This window comes from Sphaeramia orbicularis, chromosome 15 (genome assembly GCF_902148855.1).
Source record: "Sphaeramia orbicularis chromosome 15, fSphaOr1.1, whole genome shotgun sequence".
NCBI classification, from domain to species: Eukaryota; Metazoa; Chordata; class Actinopteri; order Kurtiformes; family Apogonidae; genus Sphaeramia; species Sphaeramia orbicularis.
In genome coordinates, this window is record NC_043971.1 from 45,976,007 (window position 1) to 45,996,689 (window position 20,683).

At 39.7% G+C, this 20,683-nt stretch overlaps 1 protein-coding gene across 2 annotated transcripts in view; it reads right to left on the reverse strand.

Moving 5' to 3' along the window:
• arfgef3 (ARFGEF family member 3) overlaps nt 1–20,683 on the reverse strand; it is an 86,715-nt gene that overhangs the window by 64,440 nt on the left and 1,592 nt on the right. For both annotated transcript variants that reach the window (XM_030155312.1, XM_030155311.1), the window contains exons 2-5: nt 16,312–16,363; nt 7,525–7,606; nt 7,126–7,266; nt 6,215–6,283 (exon numbers count right to left, since the gene is read on the reverse strand). In XM_030155312.1, the coding sequence (XP_030011172.1) occupies nt 6,215–6,283; nt 7,126–7,266; nt 7,525–7,606; nt 16,312–16,363 (344 nt within the window). The remainder of the gene's footprint in view (nt 1–6,214; nt 6,284–7,125; nt 7,267–7,524; nt 7,607–16,311; nt 16,364–20,683) is intronic.

Sequence of the window (20,683 nt, forward strand, 5' to 3'; positions counted from 1 at the left end):
GGGAATCCTGAGGTGTTCCTAGGCCAGCCCAGAGATATAATCCCTCCAGCGTGTCCTGGGTCGGTCTCCTCCATGTATGGATCCCTCAATTTCAATATAACCGCATGGGGATCACTCATCTTACGCGGTCCGCACACGTACATATGACTGATGCCTGTCACTGACTTACATTAGTATAACTTCTGTGGTCCCATCACGGAATTTCCGGGGATTCCGTGATACCATCACCTATGTGAGGAAGGGAGCAGTGCCTTGGATTGTGGGCTGCACACAAAAACGAGATGCCGACTTTGTTGTCTTTTGCAGTTTTACCCAAAAATTGAAATCAAAATTGGATATCGAGTTTTTAGAGGAAAAAAATGGAATTTTAACATTATTGCAGAAAATTCAGTTTTTATTGTATCATTAGTCTGGTTTTACTTGGTCTTTGAACACACAGTATAACTTTGGCAACTGAGCTTTCACACAAGTTAAAACAGAAGACTCAGGGAGGCTCCGTCTGCTGATACGTCATCTTAAATCAGTTATGGTATTTGGACATGTGTGCGTGTCCAGGAAGTCCGAAGGCTCAAGTGTATATAAGAAGTGGACATAACCATTGTGATGTCACACATTATTTCCTGGGCCGGTGTTTCATCGCTTTGAGATTGTATTTGGCTGTCAACATCTTGGTTTTGGAGCCAGAAGTGACTATAAATAGACAAGGTGATGGAGCTGGGGAAGATTGATGGGTGAAATTAAACAAATGAATGCTAATGAAGTGTTACTTAGCCATCTGCTCAATATTTAACTGTTATACAAAAACTGAAAAAACTTTATTAAACCCCTGAGATATATTAAATATGTTACTAAATGATTTCACCTACTCGATAAATGTCGAAAATACATTTGTCTTACATGAAAAATCCATTGACTGTGTTGTTCACATAATGTTTAAGCATAACTACAGAAAATCTTTTCTGAAAAATGTTAAAGTCAGCAAACAGAAGCAAAAGTCCAACTTAGAAACAAGCTGTCAATCAAAGCACCAGCAGCAGCAAGCTCTGACTGAACTAGGAGTACAACAAATAAAGTTGTAAAAAATAGGACCAATGGCCCTGTAGCTTACTGGCCAAATTAAAAGCTTTGGGAAATGTATCCAGATGCCATTTATTATCACCCAGCTATGTGTATTTATTATATTACAGAAATAGCCCGTGTTTTGGTCATATTCCAATCAGATCTGTAAAAAATTCAAATTCCAACTTGATATCATTGATACTTATTTATTGTATCAATCCACTGCCTATCTGCTATAATGGGAACATTTTTCAAAGTCGCACCAAATCCAGAATCAGATCTGGATGGAAATAATTGCAATACCTTGTGTTGACATCATCATAAAGAAGCTGTATACCAAGTTTGAAGTCAATCAGAACTGTAGTTTGGGAGAAAAAGACGATTGAAATTTTTTCCCCATAAGAGCCCATGTTAAATTTTCTGTAAGTTCCCTGATCCAGAAGAAGATCCTGATCAGCATGTGGCCATTATGCTTTGGTCATCTCCCCATCAGGGCTGGACTGTAGAAATTTACACTTGATATTATTTATATTTACTGAGTTATTGCATCGATCCACTTCCTATCTCTGATAATGGGGAAATTTTTCAAAGTCGCATCAAATCCAGAATCAGATCCGGATCCAAATAATTTCACTACCTTTTGTTGACATCATTATAAAGAAGCTGTATACCAAGTTTGAAGTCAATCGGAATTGTAGTTTCAGAGACGAAGACAATTGAAATTTTTGTAACGGACGACAGACGACAGAGGACGACAGAGGACGACAGAGGACGACAGAGGACGACGATGACGACGACGGACGCCGCATGACGACAATAGCTTACAGCCTGTCGGCTGGTAAGCTAAAAACAGGGCAATTCACTATAGAGGCCAAGGAACAAGCACATGTTTATTTCTACTGTAATGTGTCAGCGTTAGCTAGTAGTGACATTGACAAGAGAAGCATCTTGGGAGGCAGCATAAGGATTTACAAAGAAAAACTTTCCACAATGGTATGTTACAAATGTTGTTAGAAGTAATCAAGACAGTTGTTACTGTAGTAATGGAGTCAGTAAACATTAGTACACAAGTGTGTGCAAATCATTCATATTGAATCTTTAAAGTTGTGTGATCCTGACCCTTCAGTCTTCCAATAGCAGGGCTAATATGTTTATTTCTTCAGCCTTTCTTCTCTCAGTCCACTCCCAAAGCAGCAGATTTTGAGGTCTGTGAGTGCTTGTTTGCCCATGCATGTAAGACCACTCATCTCAGCCTGTCTGAATAATTAATAAGATTACAGGATGAGATGAGGCCTTCACGTGTGCTGGGACAGAGTGCAGTATCACCTTTAAAAATAGACTGAGCTGCTAACAATTCACTTTCCCCTTAAGCACAGAGATGGGAATTTCCGTCATTTATATAAATCTGGAATGATTCAATCAATAGAATAAAAGAACAGACTAAGATGGCTCGGATTGGCTTTGACATCATGTCAAGTTGTTATTTCTGCATAAGGACAAACAACAAAAGGTGGAGGTGGTATGGATTTCCTACATATTTCCTTTCAGTATTTTTGTAATATTCTGCTGAAATGTCCTGCTTCATATTTTTTTCTGACATTGTTGTAGAATAGTTTGTATAATTTGCTGTTTATAAACATCCTGTTTACCTCATAATAGCCCATAATCCAGACGCTCAATTCAGTTTCTGTGTGAAATAGTCTATATTAGATGTGGTCTCTTCAATGGCTCCAAATGACAAGCTCACTTTTTTCCAATTAACCAGATTTAACAAAGCCTGTCCAACAACAATGCAATGTTGAGTATCATTCCGTTCATCTATGAAGCTTTGGAAGTTCCATAAACAAACGGAAGTAGAAGAATCTTACTTTTTTCAGGTTCTTCCTTAGTGAAATAGAGGGTGTGTTTCCACAAACAATAATGGATTAGATTTATAAAGCACTTTTCTATTAATGCATACTCAGACCACATACATTGGATCCATTATTCATTCACTTGCAAATTCACACTCTTGTGGTAAGCTAGATTTGTAGCCACAGCTGCCCTGGGACAGGCTGACGGAAGTGTGACTGCCAATCCATGCCCACAGCCCCTCCGACCACCACCAAACATTTGCACACATTCATACACCAGAGTGAGTAGCAGCACTGGAGGCAAGGTGGGTGAAGTGTCCTGCCCAAGACACAATGGAACATGACTAGGACAAAGCGGGATTCGCCAGCCCTCTGGTTATTGGAAGACCTGCTCTACCTCCTGAGCCTCCGGAGCCACCTTCAAACATATTTAATGTGCATTCTGAAGTGTCTCAATTAGTTAAAGATCAATTATAACCTCCGCCAGGAGGTATTGTGATCACTTTGCTTTGTGTTTGTTTGCGTGTTTGTTTGTTAGCAACTTTACGGGACAACTATTACAACCATCTTTACCAAATTTTACCCACAGATAGGCCTAGGCCCTTGGATGAACCCATGAAATTTTGGGCCAAGTAGGCCAAAGTTCAAGGTCACAGCAAGGTCACAAAATCTCAAATTTTTCTATCTCTCATCATTGAGCAATTTTCGAAAATTCCTAAAAAAATTCAAAACGACTCTGATTAGCCTCCAATTTGATACACCTGTAGCTTATAACAATATCTTGTATCTGGCAAAAAAATTGTCCACATCCACTGTGGAATGTGGACTCTGTGGACATTTCAATTTAACATTGAAAATCCCATTTACAACACATTTTTCATTATAACTTAACAAATATTGATTGGAATTTAATATAATTTGACATACACATGACTGGTACCAGGCTTCAACTTTTTCTGCTCTATGGAACAACCTTGAAACTGTTTAATTTAAAAAAAAATAATCGATCCACACATGCACACCGTTAGGGGTGCTTGGCGGAGGTTTGTGTTCTCTGAACACTTAGTTAAAGGTTAAAGTTATACTTAATTCACTTTCCTGTATTGTATTTGGTCTCTGCATTTTACCAATCCCTATAAACACAACACCTAGCATTAGCATTAGCATTAGCACTAGCACTAGTACTTACTTAGTACTAGTATTTGACTCGTGGGTTACCACGAGTTCTAGATGTGGTACTTTTGATGCTGGGGATAATTGACTTTTAGGAAAAAATGTTCGTCTATATTTCATAAGTAGTGACATAAAAATTGTTTGCTAAGTCATTCTTTAAAATGTAAACAGCAATTAATATATAATATTAATACCCAGGCGTGCATGCAGAGTGAAATTGTGAGGTACACACAAAGCGCACAGACAGGGATGGGGGGTGAATAGTTTCTAAGACCGGGGTGGCGGGAGTTCTCCGTAAGTAACAGAACGTACCTGACCTATCTCTCTCAGGGTTTCCTCCAAGATTTTTTTAAACTGTGGGGGAGGGCTTTGTGCCCCCCCACCCACACACACAAGAAAAAAACAAACAAAAAAAACATTATCACCGCTTAAAACTTTCATAAATAAAGTATTTAAGGTAAGGTAGCCTTATCTAATGGCCCAAACAAAGCTGATAATTATTAAGAGAAAATGCTTTAATTTAAGTAATTTCAGGAAGTGCTTTTATTTTGAAGTCTCTTGAAACAGGAAGTATTTTTAGATTATGTTGACAAAAGAAAAAACTTTAAACTTTCTGGATGTCGAGTGCCAGTTATTGGTTTGTGTTCAGTAAGCTGCAGCATGTTTTAGAATAAACGTGCAGTTTGAGAAAAAACCTGCCTGGTCATTAAACACTGAAACTCCAACTACACTACAACATCTCTGCATGCATAACAAAGCCAGGAGTAAAAGTGGCGTTATGCCGCGTTTCCACTACGTGGAACCAGCTCAACTGGGCTCGGCTCGGCTCGACTTGGTATTCCTGCAGAGTGTTTCCATTACAAGATACTACCGACTTTATAGTACCTGGTCGTCGTAGTGATGCAGCACGTTACTTCCGTGTCGTCTGTTCAGAGAGTCGCTGATGAACTCGCTCGTTGCGTGTTGTCTCGTCTGAATTTTTACGTCGGCCACCTAAGACTGAATCTCCTCGACCGACCATGATGTAGTTTTGGGCTGTTATCATGTAGATTAATGTATCGCTATATTTACTGTCAACTTCCGCATCTGTTTTTTGTAAAATGGCGGGTCCCAGAGACAACTGTCTGACCAATCAGTGGTCTGCAGTGTGTACACGTCACGTTTTAGTATCTGGTCCCCAGTCCTGGAACCTCGGCGGAGGTGATACCAAAAAAGTAGTACCGGGTACCAGATTCCAGGTCCTTTTTCGTAATGGAAATGCAAAAAAGGCCGAGCTGAGTCGAGTTGAGTCGAGCCGATACCATGTAGTGGAAACGGGGCATTAGTGTTTTGAACTTCATTTCCTGTCATGCAGCATTGAGCTTCCGTGATTGTAAGGCAATTGTATTCCAAAATTACTAATATCTCCGAAAATATTGGTCTCATCCACTTGCCGGATATTTAATGAAGAGACGGGACTATTCCTCAACTGTAGGTACCAAATTGGCCAGGTAAAAAGTCTCAATTTGTCAGAATCGTGCCAAAACACACACACGCACACAAACACACACAGACGCTCTCAGCCCTTCCAGTATTATAATATAGATAAGAAGACATGGAGGAAACCAGTGGAGCATGGAGAGAACAAGATAATTCAACACAGAACCTTCTATCTTTGAGGCAGAAGTGCTAACCCACATGCACTGCCCCACCCATTTGAATTTTACTTGAAATTTCATGGAAACACAGCTATTTAATACATTTCTTCATCAGTAGAACAGCCTGGAATAACCAGTACTATTTTGGCCCATACACGCACTCACTGGGGTGTTAAACATAATGTCAAATGACTGTTACAAGGCTTTGTGCTGACTCACTCTCAGTGACACATTTCTTGCAAAAAATCTATACGGAATAATATTACACATCGTACACACAAGATGGCACCATATGTATTCCCTATATTCAGAGATTTCAGTCACTATATGTATAATTCTGAATGCTAAACAAATTACCAGCACAAGTTTATAGTTGCCATTATTTTGTACTTATTGCTCCTGCAAAACCAAAAAAGCCCCCATTTGTTGCAGGATGTACAATCACAAATATCTGTGATGAATGTGATGTTGATAGGGTTCAAGCTGTCCTACCTCAGCAATTCGGAGGATGGAGTCTCCATTAATGTCAAAGTTTGAAGAGTAGGTGATACACAGCAGGACCTTGACAAGAGACAAAAATGGGTTGAGACTATGAACAATTCACTTAAAAAAATACACCTTGTGAAAAATAAAATATACATATATATAGATATATTGGGGGAAAAATATTGGAGGTGGATGTTTGCATAACAGAGTACCTATATATGGACAGTCCTACAGCCTAGGGCATGGCTTGTCAACCTTTGCTATCTAAAGAGCCATTTTTGGACAGACATTTTAAAAGAATCTGTCTGGAGCAAAAAATTTCCTAAATATGTTTAACTTCAAAGTGGAGAATCTGCAAGAAGCTGTCATTTGTCATTACTGTGTCACGCAACAAAAAGTGACTTGGTATTTGAAGGCTTTCTTTGCTATCTTTTAGTATCATAGAATAAAAAGTAGTCTACTTTCACTTCTGCTACTTCTATTTTTTGATCCACTTGGAGTATAGTCAACATTTCTACAACTGCGTAACATCAGAATGATTTTATGGTTGCAATAATAATAGTAACACTGTGGTGCAGTTAATAGCACTAGACCCAGAACCACAGCAAGAAGGTCCTGGCTAATATGCTAATTAGTTAATCTAAGGAGACAAATGTGGCCCAGGAGCTATAGATTGCCTACCCCTGGCCTAGGGTATCTTATTTTTGTGTGCGAGGAGATTCCAAATAAAAGATTATAATAATCAAATGTGATGAGGTATAATATGTAAACACTGTCATGGCTAACATATGAAACACACATTGGCAGTATAGACCTTACTTTACTGATATAAAATTGCCATTCTTGAACTTTAAACCTGTTAGAGTTCAACTTCAGATCAAGGAATAACAGCACGCTCATACACACCCATGTCTTACCTTCATGACTTCCACTTGCAGGTCTTCATGGAGAGACGGGGTGACTCTGACAGCATCCAGCATCTGGCTAAGCAGTTGTTTCTCCAGGACCTCCAATTCCATGCCAACACCACCCACAAACCTGTCCTCACACAGGAGCCTCTGAGAGGAACACAAAACATTGGGAATGCTGAGTTAAAGGACTTTGATGTTTGTTAGCATTGTGGGCAGACTTTGAGAATTGATAAATGAGTCAAGTTCTCAAATGTATGGGTGATGTTTAATTTAGGTCAGTATTACATTGGGTCTGGATTGGACAGAAGCTTTGACCCATCATAACTATTTCCAAGTGTGTTTTTTAATTTCTGCAATTGTATAATATCCTGTTAACTTCTGGATTCCTGCTGCATATTCCTGTACCTGCATGCCAGTAAGTGCCGTTTGTCCCAGTTTGGCATTTTTCGACTCCAGGGCCATTTGTAAAGGCAGCAGACAGCGCTCTCTGAAAACACAAACAAGTAACAACTCTATTAGTTATTTCACCACCTCCCAGTGCACTGTCTTGAAAAAAAATACTGTTTTAGCGCGCTGTTTAATTCTACTCTAATAAATTGTTAAGGGGTAGATTCTAGATGGTTTGTCTAAAGAAAAAAGTTGAACACTTGGCTGGAATTCGACCACCATTTCATTTTGATTTGTGGTCTGACATCCAGTGACTTACTGAGTTGGAAAAAGTCCTGCCTCAATTAACTTAAAAGTAACAAATGGGAGTGGAAGCAGAAAAGAAATCCATGAAAATATTTATAGGAAAACAAGTGGGGCAGAGACAGGCATAAAAAAGTCAAAAGAAATAATATACTTTAGTTAGTTGCACAAGTGTAATTTTATGACATTAGAAATAATTTATAACTAGCTCTTACAAGATTAAAAAAAAAAAACTTAACTTCTTAAAGTACAGCTTACTGAGAACAAACATTAGCAAAACAAAAAAGAGGACAAAACAGAAATAATAAAGCCACAAGATGCACAGTTGAAGTACAATGACTCACCAACCAAGATCTACCTTTTAATCAGATTCGTAACATTACTTTACAACACAAAAGTCTAAGAACTGTATAAAAATAACAATCATTTTGCTTTTAAATGGACATCGCACATGTGAAATAAGGAATTAAATCCTTTCCAGTGAGAGATCAGCTACAAACCTGATTGTTTTTTGGTTTTTTTTGGTTTGTTTTAAATGATGTTTAAATGTGCTGTTGTACTGAGGTTTTGGACATCCAAGGAGAAAACAGATCAGCAGAAACATGAGAATGTGAGAACATCTCAGTCATGAACTCCTCCATCTCTGTTTTCTGAAGTGACACAGACTTTAGTTAGAGGATATCAAATCACAGTAGGGGTGGGGGGGGTGTCCACATCTCAGCTCTGTCTTCACATTTCATCAACCAACACAACAAAAGACACACATATCACAAAGTCAGTCTGCTGTGAAAATGGGAGAGAAATGTCTTTTTATCCGAAACTCTTTTCCCTTTATCTCCACTGTCAAGTCTTCTTCCTCTGGTTGGTTATTTATTTGCTCTCTCTGTGGCCTTGCTATTTAAGTGTTGTACTGCATAAAGAGACAGTTATTCTTCTTTGCTCTCCTAGTTGTAATTTTAGTCATGTTAGTTTTCAGTATATAACCCCAAATCCAGAAAAGTTGGGATGTTGTATAAAATCTGTATAACAGAATGCAATGATGTGCAAATGTCACAAATCCATATTTAATTCACAATAGAACAAAGAAAAAATAAACTGAGAAAATATACAATTAAAAAAAAAAATCAAACAAGATCATTTGAAATTCAGTGGCAGCAACACATATGAAAAAAGGTGGGGTGAGGCCAGTAAAAGGTTGGAAAAAGAAGCCTACCTAAAAAGAAACCACTGAAGCAACATTTTGCAGCTAGATAATTGAATAATTGTCAACAGGTCAGTGGCATGGTTGCATATAAGAATGGCAGAAGAGGCAGAATTTCTCACAAGCCAACATGGTCCACCAATCTGCAAAAAACTGCACCTACAAATTGTGGAACAGTATCAGAATAATGTCCCTCAGAGTAAAATTGCAACAACTTAGAGAGATGACTTAGAAGAGTATATCTCATTGCCCAAATTACATTATATAATCAAAAGATTTTGAGAGTCTGCAGAAATCTCTGTACACAAGGGACAAGGTTAAAAACCAGTACTGGATGCCTGTGGCCTTACAGCCTTCTGGAAGCACTGCATTAAAACTAGACATGATTCTGTAATACGAATCACTGCATGGGCTCAGGAACACTTCCAAAAGTCAGTATCAGTGAACACAGGTCATTGTTCCATCCACAAATGCAGGTTAAAGCTTTATCATTCAAAGAAGAAGCCATGTGTAAACACAATCCAGAAATGCAGCTGTCTTCTCTGGACCAAAGCTTAACAACCACTTAGTCACCAGCGACCTTGAGTACATCTGATTCATGTTTAAAATTATGTTGTTTACACTGCTTCAGTCACATATTAAACATGGAAACTAGAAGATGTTGCCATTCAAATTAAGCCTTTTAACATTCATATCAGTTCTTCTATATAACCTAGGGTTAGGATTCCCAGAAAAGAGTCTATGTTAAAAGCTTCAAATGGACAGAGGCAAAGTGGAAAACTGATCTGTGGTCAGATGAGTCCATATTTTAAATACCTGGCTATGTCCTTCAGATTAAAGAGAACAAGGCCATCTAGTTTCTTATCAGTGGTCAGTTAAAACGCCTGCATCACTGATGGCATGGGGGTGATTGGTGCCGATGAAATGGGCAGCTGGAAATGCACCATCAGTGCTGAAAGGTATACATAGGTTAACAAGGAATATTTCAGCAAAACAACATTAAATGACATACTGCATTTGTTATGCAACAGCATGACTTTGTAGTAGAAGAGTGGAGAGAGGGTCTTGAGCTGGTATGGCTTTTGTAGAGACCTTTACCCAATAAAACCATTTGACACATGATGAAATAAAAAGTTTGTAAACATCTGGTCACCTCAGTTCCCATATGACGGATGCCACACAGAAGTAAACATCGCCATTACCACGGAAAGATCAGACACCAAGGGCGTCACCTTACAGAGGGTGCTACAAGGGTCCCCCTCTGTGGTACCCTGGGACGGCTAACTCCTGAATTTTAATTACACCCACCCACAACACAACACACAGAACACTAACACCACACATTCACTTTTGGGGGGCGGGCTGCGTGGCACCTGGTGGGCGGTGCCGTGCTGGTGGGTGAGGCTGCCCATGTGGCGTCGCCCTCAGTGGTACCCAGTTATTCTCCTCAATTTTAACCACTTGCATACACACCTCACACTTCAAAACACTGATAGGTGGGGAGGTGAGGGGGGGGTCTTACCACACCCCTGTTTCCTGGATGCCGTCCAGGGCGGGGGGCCCAGGGGGAGGGGGGTTGGAACATTGACTTGGGGCTTACCTGGCTGCATTGCTGGGGGGGGTGCTGCCCTCTGATGAATGATTTGTGCGCATGGGGATTGTGGTCGGGGGGGCTGGGCTAGCTGCTCTCTTGCCCGCTGCAGGTCGTGTTGGGACCAGGAAAGATGTGTGTGTGCGGGCATTGGGGGTGTGGTGGTTGCTTCCGGGGTGGTGGACCGCGGTGGGGTTCCTGGCGGCTGGTGTTGCCGCTCTGGGTTGTGGTTGACACCGGGGCTGTGCTCGGGTGCTGCGCCTTGGGGGGACTCGCGGCCGTGCTGCTCACTGCCGGGGGGGTGGCGGTGCTCCGGATACGCGTGTCTGGTGCGTGCAGGTGTGTGTGCAGGTGGGGTGCAGCCGTTGATGGGTGTGGGTACATGTGTGGGTATGTGTGTACATGTAGATGTGTGTGTGTGGGCATGCATGTGGGTAGGTGGGTGCATGGGTGGAAGTGTTTGTGCGTGTGGGTGTGTGTGTGTGTGAATGGTCGAACATGTGGGTTGGGTGGTGTGTGTATCTGGGAGTCAGTGGGTGTGTGTGCATATGATTGTGTGGGTGAGGAGGGGACTGGAGGGTGTGTGGGGTTTTGGGGGTGGGGCTTGGTGGGACGGGGGGTAGGGATGGTGAGGTGGGCCTCCGGGCCCCCGGGGAGCTTGGCCGTGGCATCGGGGTGCGCACTGGCCTGCAGCAGGTGGCTCTCTGGGCCGGCCTGGCCACCCAGTGTGCTGGATGGGACCCCCAACCCGGGGAGATGGGTGGCTACTGGACTCGTGGGGCTCGTGGGGCTCGTGGGGCTCGTGGGGCTCGGGAACCGGCGCCTCGCCTGCCCCTGGGTGGCCGGTCCCCGGCAGGGGGGTGGTGGCTGGCGTTCCTGGCCCCCTGGGGCCTGTGCTCGACTGCTGTGGGGCCTCTGGCGGGGGCCTCCCTCGACCAAATTCGGGGCGGGCACACTGTCACCTCTCGGGGGGGCAGGCTGGATCCCCCCTCTCTGTGGTGTCTGCTGGTTGGCTGGGCCTTGGGGCCCTCTTGGTTGGTCCCTGATCCTTGGAGGGAGTGCGGTTGTGGTTGCATGCCTGTGTTCCTCACCTCAGTCTGTTTGCCTGATTCACTCTGTCACAGCAGATGAATGTGAACAACTAATGTGTGGATATGTTACTGGTATTACTTGTTATAGGTATTATTTGTGCGAACGTGGTATATGATATTTTGTTCATGTTTTCTTTTCTTATACCTATCATTATATAGGTCTTATGTATTTCATTGTTGTTTTTTTGTTTTTTTTGTAGTAGTAGTTTTGTTTGTTTCATTTTTTTTTTCCTCTCTCTTCTGCAAATTCGGCAGTCGATTCATTGGGCCATGAACACGAGTACTGAGGCATGCCTGCATGCTGTGTAGCATAACAGAGGAAAATACAGAGCAGCATGGCTGAGGCTTCAGATGCTGGGCCAGATTGTTAAAGCTTCACATTATGTTCCCAGTGGCCACAACAACCCCGTTTGACCAAAACACAGTGTGCCGTTAATGTAACGAAACTTGAATATGGAAAAAAAAAATGACCAAAATCCCACGGCGCACTATGCTTCAGGCAACCAGGTCTGTTGTGGCCAGTCGGAACTTAAACCTAGCTTAAGTTAGCACACGTGTCGTGATTACTTTAGCCCACTAGCTAGTTAGACACGGTCATCATAATTATAATGTTTTCACCCATCTAAGTTTATCCGGCTACCAGACTAACGTTACCTACCGGAGCTGGTTGAAGACTATAACTTGCTAGTCTCTAGCCATAATAAGTCTAGGTAGTGGGCTAGTCCTCACTAACTATACCCGAAGCCATTGCAGGGATGTAATCATTAGTGATTTGTCTGCAGCCTATACTGCTTTGGATTAAATACCAATCTTTGAGAATTGAGTCTTTTGTGTTTATCTGATGTAGTGATTAGTTACAAGACCCAGGGAAGACCCAGGACACGTTGGAGAGACTATGTCTCTCGGCTGGCCTGGGAACGCCTCGGGGTCCCCCCGGAAGTGCTGGAGGAGGTGTCTGGGGAGAGGGAAGTCTGGGCATCCCTGGTTAGACTGTTACCCCTGCGACCCGGCCCCGGATAAGCGGTGGATAATGGATGGATGGATGGATGGATGATTAGTTATTAAAATAATCTACAGATTAATTGATTATTAAAACTGTCGTTAGTTGCAGCCCAAGTCACAACTTTTCTGGAATTGGAGTTGTAATTTGTAAGTGAGTTGCAGTGTTTGTGTCCACTCCCAAAGTGAAAAAACTCAACTATTCAGCTATCTTCTATGAGAACTTTTACACCTGTCCCCACCCTTTTGGTCATACAGTATAGGCCTACATACCTACACTGCCTTTGTTACTCCTTCACAGGACTACAGGTGTAGTTTAAATCAGTTAAATCATATTGAAGCACTGAAGTTTTTTTTTTTGTCCCCACTTCCGCCTTCTTTCCTTGTACTGTCATTTCCTCTATGTCCAGTTGTGTGAGTCACTGTGTTTCCGCTGCTGATAGCACAGTGCTGGGGCTTCATCTTGGAGCTCCCAGGCTGCTCAGAGATGTCACAACCAGTTAAAATGGACGATAAGAAGCTAAGTTAGCACAGTGACCTGCAGCTCAACATTTTCACATTTAATATGATATCTGTATGCATGTACAGACAACAGATAATAAGCTGTTGCAAAAAAAAAAACATACAAACCATTCACTTTGCACAAAGATGTAAATGAGATTTTTCAATGATCACTTGTGAAGTAGCATCTACTCATCACAGAAAATCAGCATTTTATACAGCACCTGATGCACGTGTTTATCAGGTACTATCTTTGTTCAAGTGGATGACAGTCCATTTTGTTGTAAGAGTCTCAAAATTTTTGTGGAGAGACTGACTGAAAACCATCGCACGACATTACAAAGACATTGCCATCAATATTTAATGTAATAATCTCTAATAAAACAACAGAGGTCACTGAATGAATAATTCAGAGGGAATACTGTTCCAACAGCATCTAGAATTTATGGCACCTTCTTCAGCTACCAGCAGCCACTCTCCTTTTACTTTGCATTTCACATTTACATGTAGCGTATTTAGATCATGGGTAAAGACAGAGCTGTACCAAATAGCTAGCGGTAAAATCAAGATCTTCACCAGTACAGTGAATGATTGTAAACTTTCAGCTAATGTCCTTAAAGTTTGCTTCAATAACTTGACAACCTCTCTAACAGACCCCCTCACAATCATTGTGTTCATCTCTGTAATTTAACTTCTGTGATGTACACAAACAAGTATGTACTCACGTGCAAGTTTCCCACCAAGAACAACTTCTCTTGCAAAACTATTTTGCCAAGGCATTCACTGCATTCATCACCAGCCAGGATGAGTGTCATACAATTAAAGAACTAGCCACACATCCTCAGAGCTATACTGCAGGCTGCCAAACCTGCTTCAAGCATTGGTATGGTGCTGACAAAGTGTGAGATAGGTCTGCTATGAGAGAAAAAAAAAAGATAAGACAGAAGAGAAGTGACCAAAAATATATACCTAACTGTTATTTTCTGGAAATGTGTACTTGATTCCAACTAACAGCTGTACAGGGGGTCCACAAAGTGTCTTTACCATTTAAAAAATGCATTACAAAAGCAAATGATGAGATATGTTAATCAGATTTGTTCTATGTACTCTGTGGCCTTTAATCACGTTGTGGGATCATGTGCAATTAAAAATTTTTTCTTCAATACAAGATCAATTACGGCAAATATTTATCTTGACCTTTTGAATGAATATTTGGTAACACAACCCAATGATCTTCAACCAACAATCATTTTCCAGCAAGATGGTGCACCACCACACTGGGGACTGCGTGTTTTGCGGTTCTTAAATCAAACATTTCCAGACTCATGGATTGGAAGGGATGGCCAGATTCCCTGGACACCTCGTTCACCAGATATCGCTCCCCTGGATTTCTCTCTATGGGGATATGTTAAAGGTATTGTGTATCGAACAAAGGCATGGGACATCAACAACCTGAAGCAAAAGATCACTGATCCCATTGCCACCATTGATGAGGTTATGATACAGCCAACACGGCGAGAAATCAGGTACTGTCTTGATGTGCTTCATGCAACTAATAGTGCCCATATAGACATGCATTACATGATGAGACAAAAAAATTTTCAATACCTACATTTCATTTTGTAATAATTTCCACAGATTTGTCAGTTCACTTGCTTAAAGGGATCATAGTTTGCTAAACCCACATTTATCAGTCTTTGGTACACATATGTTGTGTATTTGGAGACCCTAACAATTTGAACCCTTCAGGTGCTGCAAAGCTATCTTTATATTCATTCTGGCAAAAATCAAGTGGATTTCTACAACCCGTTTCAATTCCTTCTTAATTTGTTACATTTTATAACTAGTTACATCACGACTTTTGCATATATGCGGTCAAGACTTCCGGTGAACAGTTCTCCAAGTACACCATAATTGTTTGTCAGAAGCAGTGGTTGTAGTTTATACTGAAAATATGTCCAAACTTCAAGCCAATTACCTAAAAATATTCAATTGTTGGCTGTATTAACGAACTCAAGGAGTTCTAGCAGGACAGAGTGCACAGTCTATAACCTGGTGGGGGTGGGGTTATTTGCATTTAAAGGGCCAGTGCACAAAACCATCTTTCTCGTGTCATTACTCAAAAATAGGGTTGAAGACGGACCTATGGAGTTTAATTAATGAAGAATTCAGACCCAAGCCTAGCATTTACAGTTTCTGTAGACCACAGGGAAATGTTTTAAAATGCATAATTCCATTTTAAAAAGGCAAAATATCACTCCTTTAAATAAATTAATTAATTTGTTGGATTGTAAAGAGACTTTTTGCCCATATATGACTTGTACTTGATTTTTTTTTTTTTTTTTCAAATCTGACCCAGGCCACTTTCATATGTGGTCTTAAATAGGATACATATCTGATGTTTACTTCATTCTTAATAATCATTTTGAATTTCATCTGACTTTTACGTCATATAAATACGACAGACATCACAATTCTTCACTGGAGGAGCTGGGACCAGGCAAGATCCATATTTACTTCCGTAAACACAGTGTGCTGCGTGTGAAATGTCACACATCTTTTTCTGTGCATGCTTCAGGACTGTAGACTGTTCACATGTGAATCTGATGGCAGTTGCATTTGAATTATAATGTGAACCAAGCACAAAAAAAGAATGGATTTCAGTAGAAAATCGGAATTGAGCATGAAGATCTGCAATGTGAATGTACTGCTAGACATGCTCAGTTTAGTGCATATATTCACCATGTGGATTTTCATCCCAGGGATTTTACAACCATTCAAATGAATTCAGATCCCACTCTCATATGTAAAGAAGGTGTACAACACACATGACTCACTTACAGTTATATATTCACTGATAGAGTAAATGTAACATGTTAACAGGTTCTTTCGGTCAGCAAAATTATCTAATAATTTAATTTGAAGCTGTAAGAAACTGTATAACTAAAAATAAAAAAAAATGAAAAATCATTGACCATTATCTGTACGTGACCACTGGCTACAGAGGACCTGACCCTTAATGAATGAATGAATGAATGAATGAATGAATGAATAAATAAATAAATAAATAAATAAATAAATAAGAAAACTGTTTAAAAAAGTTTTTTCTTTTAGCTTACCTAAGTTGTGAAGGGGAAATCTTGGCAGTTCCATTCTGCAACTCCAGGGTTTCTGTGATTTTAATGGAGTCAAGAAAAGAAAAACTGTGTTTAATAAACAAACATCTGACACATACACAATAATCCATTCCACTGCCATATTGTAAAGCTTGTACTTTCTTTATGTCATTTCTTTTTTTTTTTTTTTTTTTTTAATCTGGTTTACCAAAGTACTGGGTGGTTGTTATAATACCACAGAAATGAGTTGGCAAACATCAACAATTGTTAAATCAAGCAGAATTTTAAACGGAAAGATTAGCAATCTAATGTAGATACGAGGACAATGATATTGGTACAAATCACACTACAGCTTGTAGAACATCCTCTTCCTGATGAAAATGTTCATGTAAGTTTTTGTCAATTAATATCAGAGTAACTATCAAATATTCCTTCTAAGTTTAGAGGCTGATTTTTCTTCCCGAGTAAGAGTTGAAGAAACTAGATGGTTGCTTGTAGCATAAAATTAACATTTATGATGGAAATGGGACAAATGTTTGACAAAAATTCAAATTCTGAATGATAAAAAAAAATTCAGTTTTAAGTAAAATTAAGTAAACAAACACTAAAGCATTATGTAACTGTAAATGACAATGAAAAAAAAATTAACCCTAAAGACAAAATTAAAAACATTTTTTTATATTTATCGTAATATGAAATTATGATATTTGTCATTATCATTTTGTAGCCCAGCCCCCATCAACAATGAAACGCCTGAATTGAAATGTGTCCCAATACTTTGGTCCATATAGTGCATGTAGGCTATATAGTAGAACAAAGTGATCTCCGAGGATACCAGTATCTTTGTAAATCACCCTGTTAAATCTGTTTCAGCATGAGGCACACTTTTCACTCACTGCAAGCACTGTACAGCATCAAACTCAGAAACGTTGAAAAATGTCACCTTGGTTTTATACTGAAAGAGACACACCATTGTATTAACCTGTGACTATACTTGAAATATGACACTTGCTGACAACTCGAAAATACCACATATATCACTAGTTTCTTGTCTCAACTGTCATGAGTGTGCGTGTCATGGTTTAGCAAGGAATAACATTCTCGCAGCACCTGCAGTACACGTTACCATACAAGACTCCTGTAGGTGTGCATATGTGTTCTTAGGGCAGAGATTGACGACAGGAGTGAACTTTGCATTGACTGCTATCAAAGTTATGACTCATTTAAGCCTGTCTACCAGGAGCCTGACTTGTTTTATACAAATATGTGAAAAGAGAGCTACTTCCTCTAATATTTCTAAGCAATTTATGGTAGTTCCTGGAATTTAAATAAGGCAATATTCACAGTGGGTTTAACCCTCAAAGACCCAAACAGCCACTGGCCTCCAAAACCATCTATTGATCTAAAATATTTAATAACTGTTGATCCACTAATCCTATCAATAAATGTAAATAATTGAGGTAAAATACAGTTTGCCATCTCTTCACAATCATCAGATATGACCCTTTTGGATGTTCAGAAGGTCCTTAGTGAACATGGAAACACCGTCACCCATATGCAGTCGTGTGAAAAAGGTGTTTTCCCCCTTCCTGATTTCTTTTTTTTTTCTGTTTGTCACACTCAAATGTTTCAGATCATCAAACAAATTTAAATAGAGGTGTGTGTGTGTGTGTGTGTATATATATATATATATATATATATATATATATATATATATATATATATATATATATATATATATCATATTCTGTATATAATTAGAGGATAAAATATCTGTTTTATCACCCATTGATCATTGAGACTTCAGGTGTGATGGGTAAGTTGATGCTAATTGCTAACTGACTCAGTAAACTCTGTCAAGCATTGGTAGACACTCATTTCATAGCCTTGCATTAATTAAAGATATTTAATTAACCATTTCTCTCCTGTACAAATCCTGAATATTAGCCTATTGATCCCCCACAACTGGTGGGCAGATTAGACTTCCACGTAATGTTGAAAATACAGAGCTAATATCTTTAACCAAACTGTATGGTATCAAATATAACAGATTTACTATAGATTAAAATATAAAATACACAGGCACTGTACGGAAAAGACATTACAGATCTTTATCTGTTTTACCATGTATGCAGTTGTACACACACAAAAAAATAAACTACAATATTAGCATATGTAAAACATTACAACAAATACTGTCCCATTTCAAGGCACAGTGAAGGAGAAGAAGAGCAGGTTCACTTGATTTCGCCAACTTGAGTTCAAAAGTAAAAACCTTTATGCTATTAAGGAACCCGTGGACTCTTTTGTGCCACAAAGCTGCAACATACCAAAAACCAAAAGTGAAACAACATGCTTCGAATGTCCGACCCAGCTTCTGTGCTTCTGTTATACTCTCTGTTGTCATGTTTTGTTTTGTTTTTGCAGTGGCGCTGAGAATTCGCCACTGCTGAATGTGTAAAGAGGAAACCCTGCACGTGGGTTCTGCTTGTGTCCACCCTGCTTCCCGAGTGTTTCCGTTCTTCACATAGGCTACATGTATTAGTTCGGTACACTTCTGTATTTTATCAAAGGCCCCAAACCAAAACGGTTCGGTACAAACGAGTACATTGTTACACCCCTTTTCAACATCAAATGTATGCTGTCTGTGAGCTGATATAAGTATCAATAATCTCCAGAATGTGCAAGTACAAGAGGGAATCAGTTAACGAATTCAGTGAATTAATTGGTACCCTGATATAGTTTGTTTTAAGTTCATATATTAATGCAGATATGCTGTTTCCTGTGAAATAAATGTTTTTGTAGTAAACCTTGTCATACATGAACAACATGCATTTCAAATATAGAACTCTTTAAGATTTCATGCAGCTATCATAAATACATAAAAAGTAATGACTTGTAGAACATCATCTTTTTCTAAGCTACAAATTTTTACAATCCCAATCCATTTTCAAAACCACAAAATCTCCCTAAACAAATGGAGATATCAGGCTGAAATTGTTTATGGTTGTGTGGATGAAATGTGCCCTTGGTCTGTGTGAGTGTTAATGCAGTGAATGTACACAACTCTCCAGTCTCCATTCATCAGCACAATCTAAACCAATCCTCTACTTGCAGATTCCCTGCTACCGTAAAGGTCATGCTGCCTCATCATGCCAATTAGTAATTATAATATCCTGAAGTCAGCACCCTGCTTTAACACTGCCTCAGAAGTTTTCTTCTGAGATATTTTCCAATGAAACATTTTCACATGCTGCTTCAGAGGCCTTTCTGCCTGACTGACAGCCATTAACGAGGAAGTACAGAACAGTGCAGACAGGCAATAATGAGTAGGCTATTCAAGGTTCCTTGGGGTTTTCAACACAAGTGGCACCTTGTAAGTCATATTTTGGAAAACCCATTCCCTCTCAGCAGAGTGAAAGAGGACTAGTGATTCTTTAGTCATTGTGACTGTTGGCAGAGGAACAATCTCACTCACTATATTATGACAATAACAAGTCTCTCCTAACTGAATATTTGGTAGTTAGTGTCCTTATTGAACTTTGTCACTTTATGCTCTTAGTCACTGTAGTTACCTTTGTAGTCTGAAGGTTAGTGTGTACGATTCATGTTTACATAAGATAAACTTGGTTTTACGCTAAGAGCAAGGTAATTGAATATAATTCTCCTAAGTTTGACCTTTTCTTTTTTTTTTAATTTCCATCACCTGTATCAAGAGGATTCCATTGCCATTTGTTTTTCAGTCTGTCTTATGGCAGAATCACACAAAAAGTGCTTTAAAATGTGGTGGAAGTTAGAGCAGTGGATCAAGAGAGAGGTTCAGATGTCAGTAGAAAGATATGGAAACTCAAGAGTGTTGTTTGTGTCGATCAATAGAAATGCTGGTTTTACTCTTTTATATACATGTTCCAGTGTGGCTGACACACTATTAGCAACCTGTAAAGAAACATTTTAAGGTGATATAGGGAAGCTTAGCAATAAAACAATGTGCCAAAACCAGCAGTTTCATGAATGGCCACTCGAGACTAAGTCCAGAAGTGAATCAATCTCCACAAACTTCAATGTGAAAATGTCAGGGTTTACACAGAAATTAACACATTTGTACAGAACACTTTTGGTCTGTACTGTTAATATTCTACTTGGAGAGTGAATTTTTCTACATCTTGGGTGTTTGAATTATATTGAGCCTTATTGGTGTAGCATGGTGGCAGAGTCACCTCTCAGCAAGACAAAAGAAGGTTCCAGGTTTGAGTGCAATGCAGGTTTCCCCAACTGTCAAAAACATGTAGATTGTGCCGGGTTAATTCGCCTTTTGGGGGCCTTTGCCAGTGGAATTGGTTTGGACCTGGAGTTGGTCCTCAGATGTCTTCAGTGG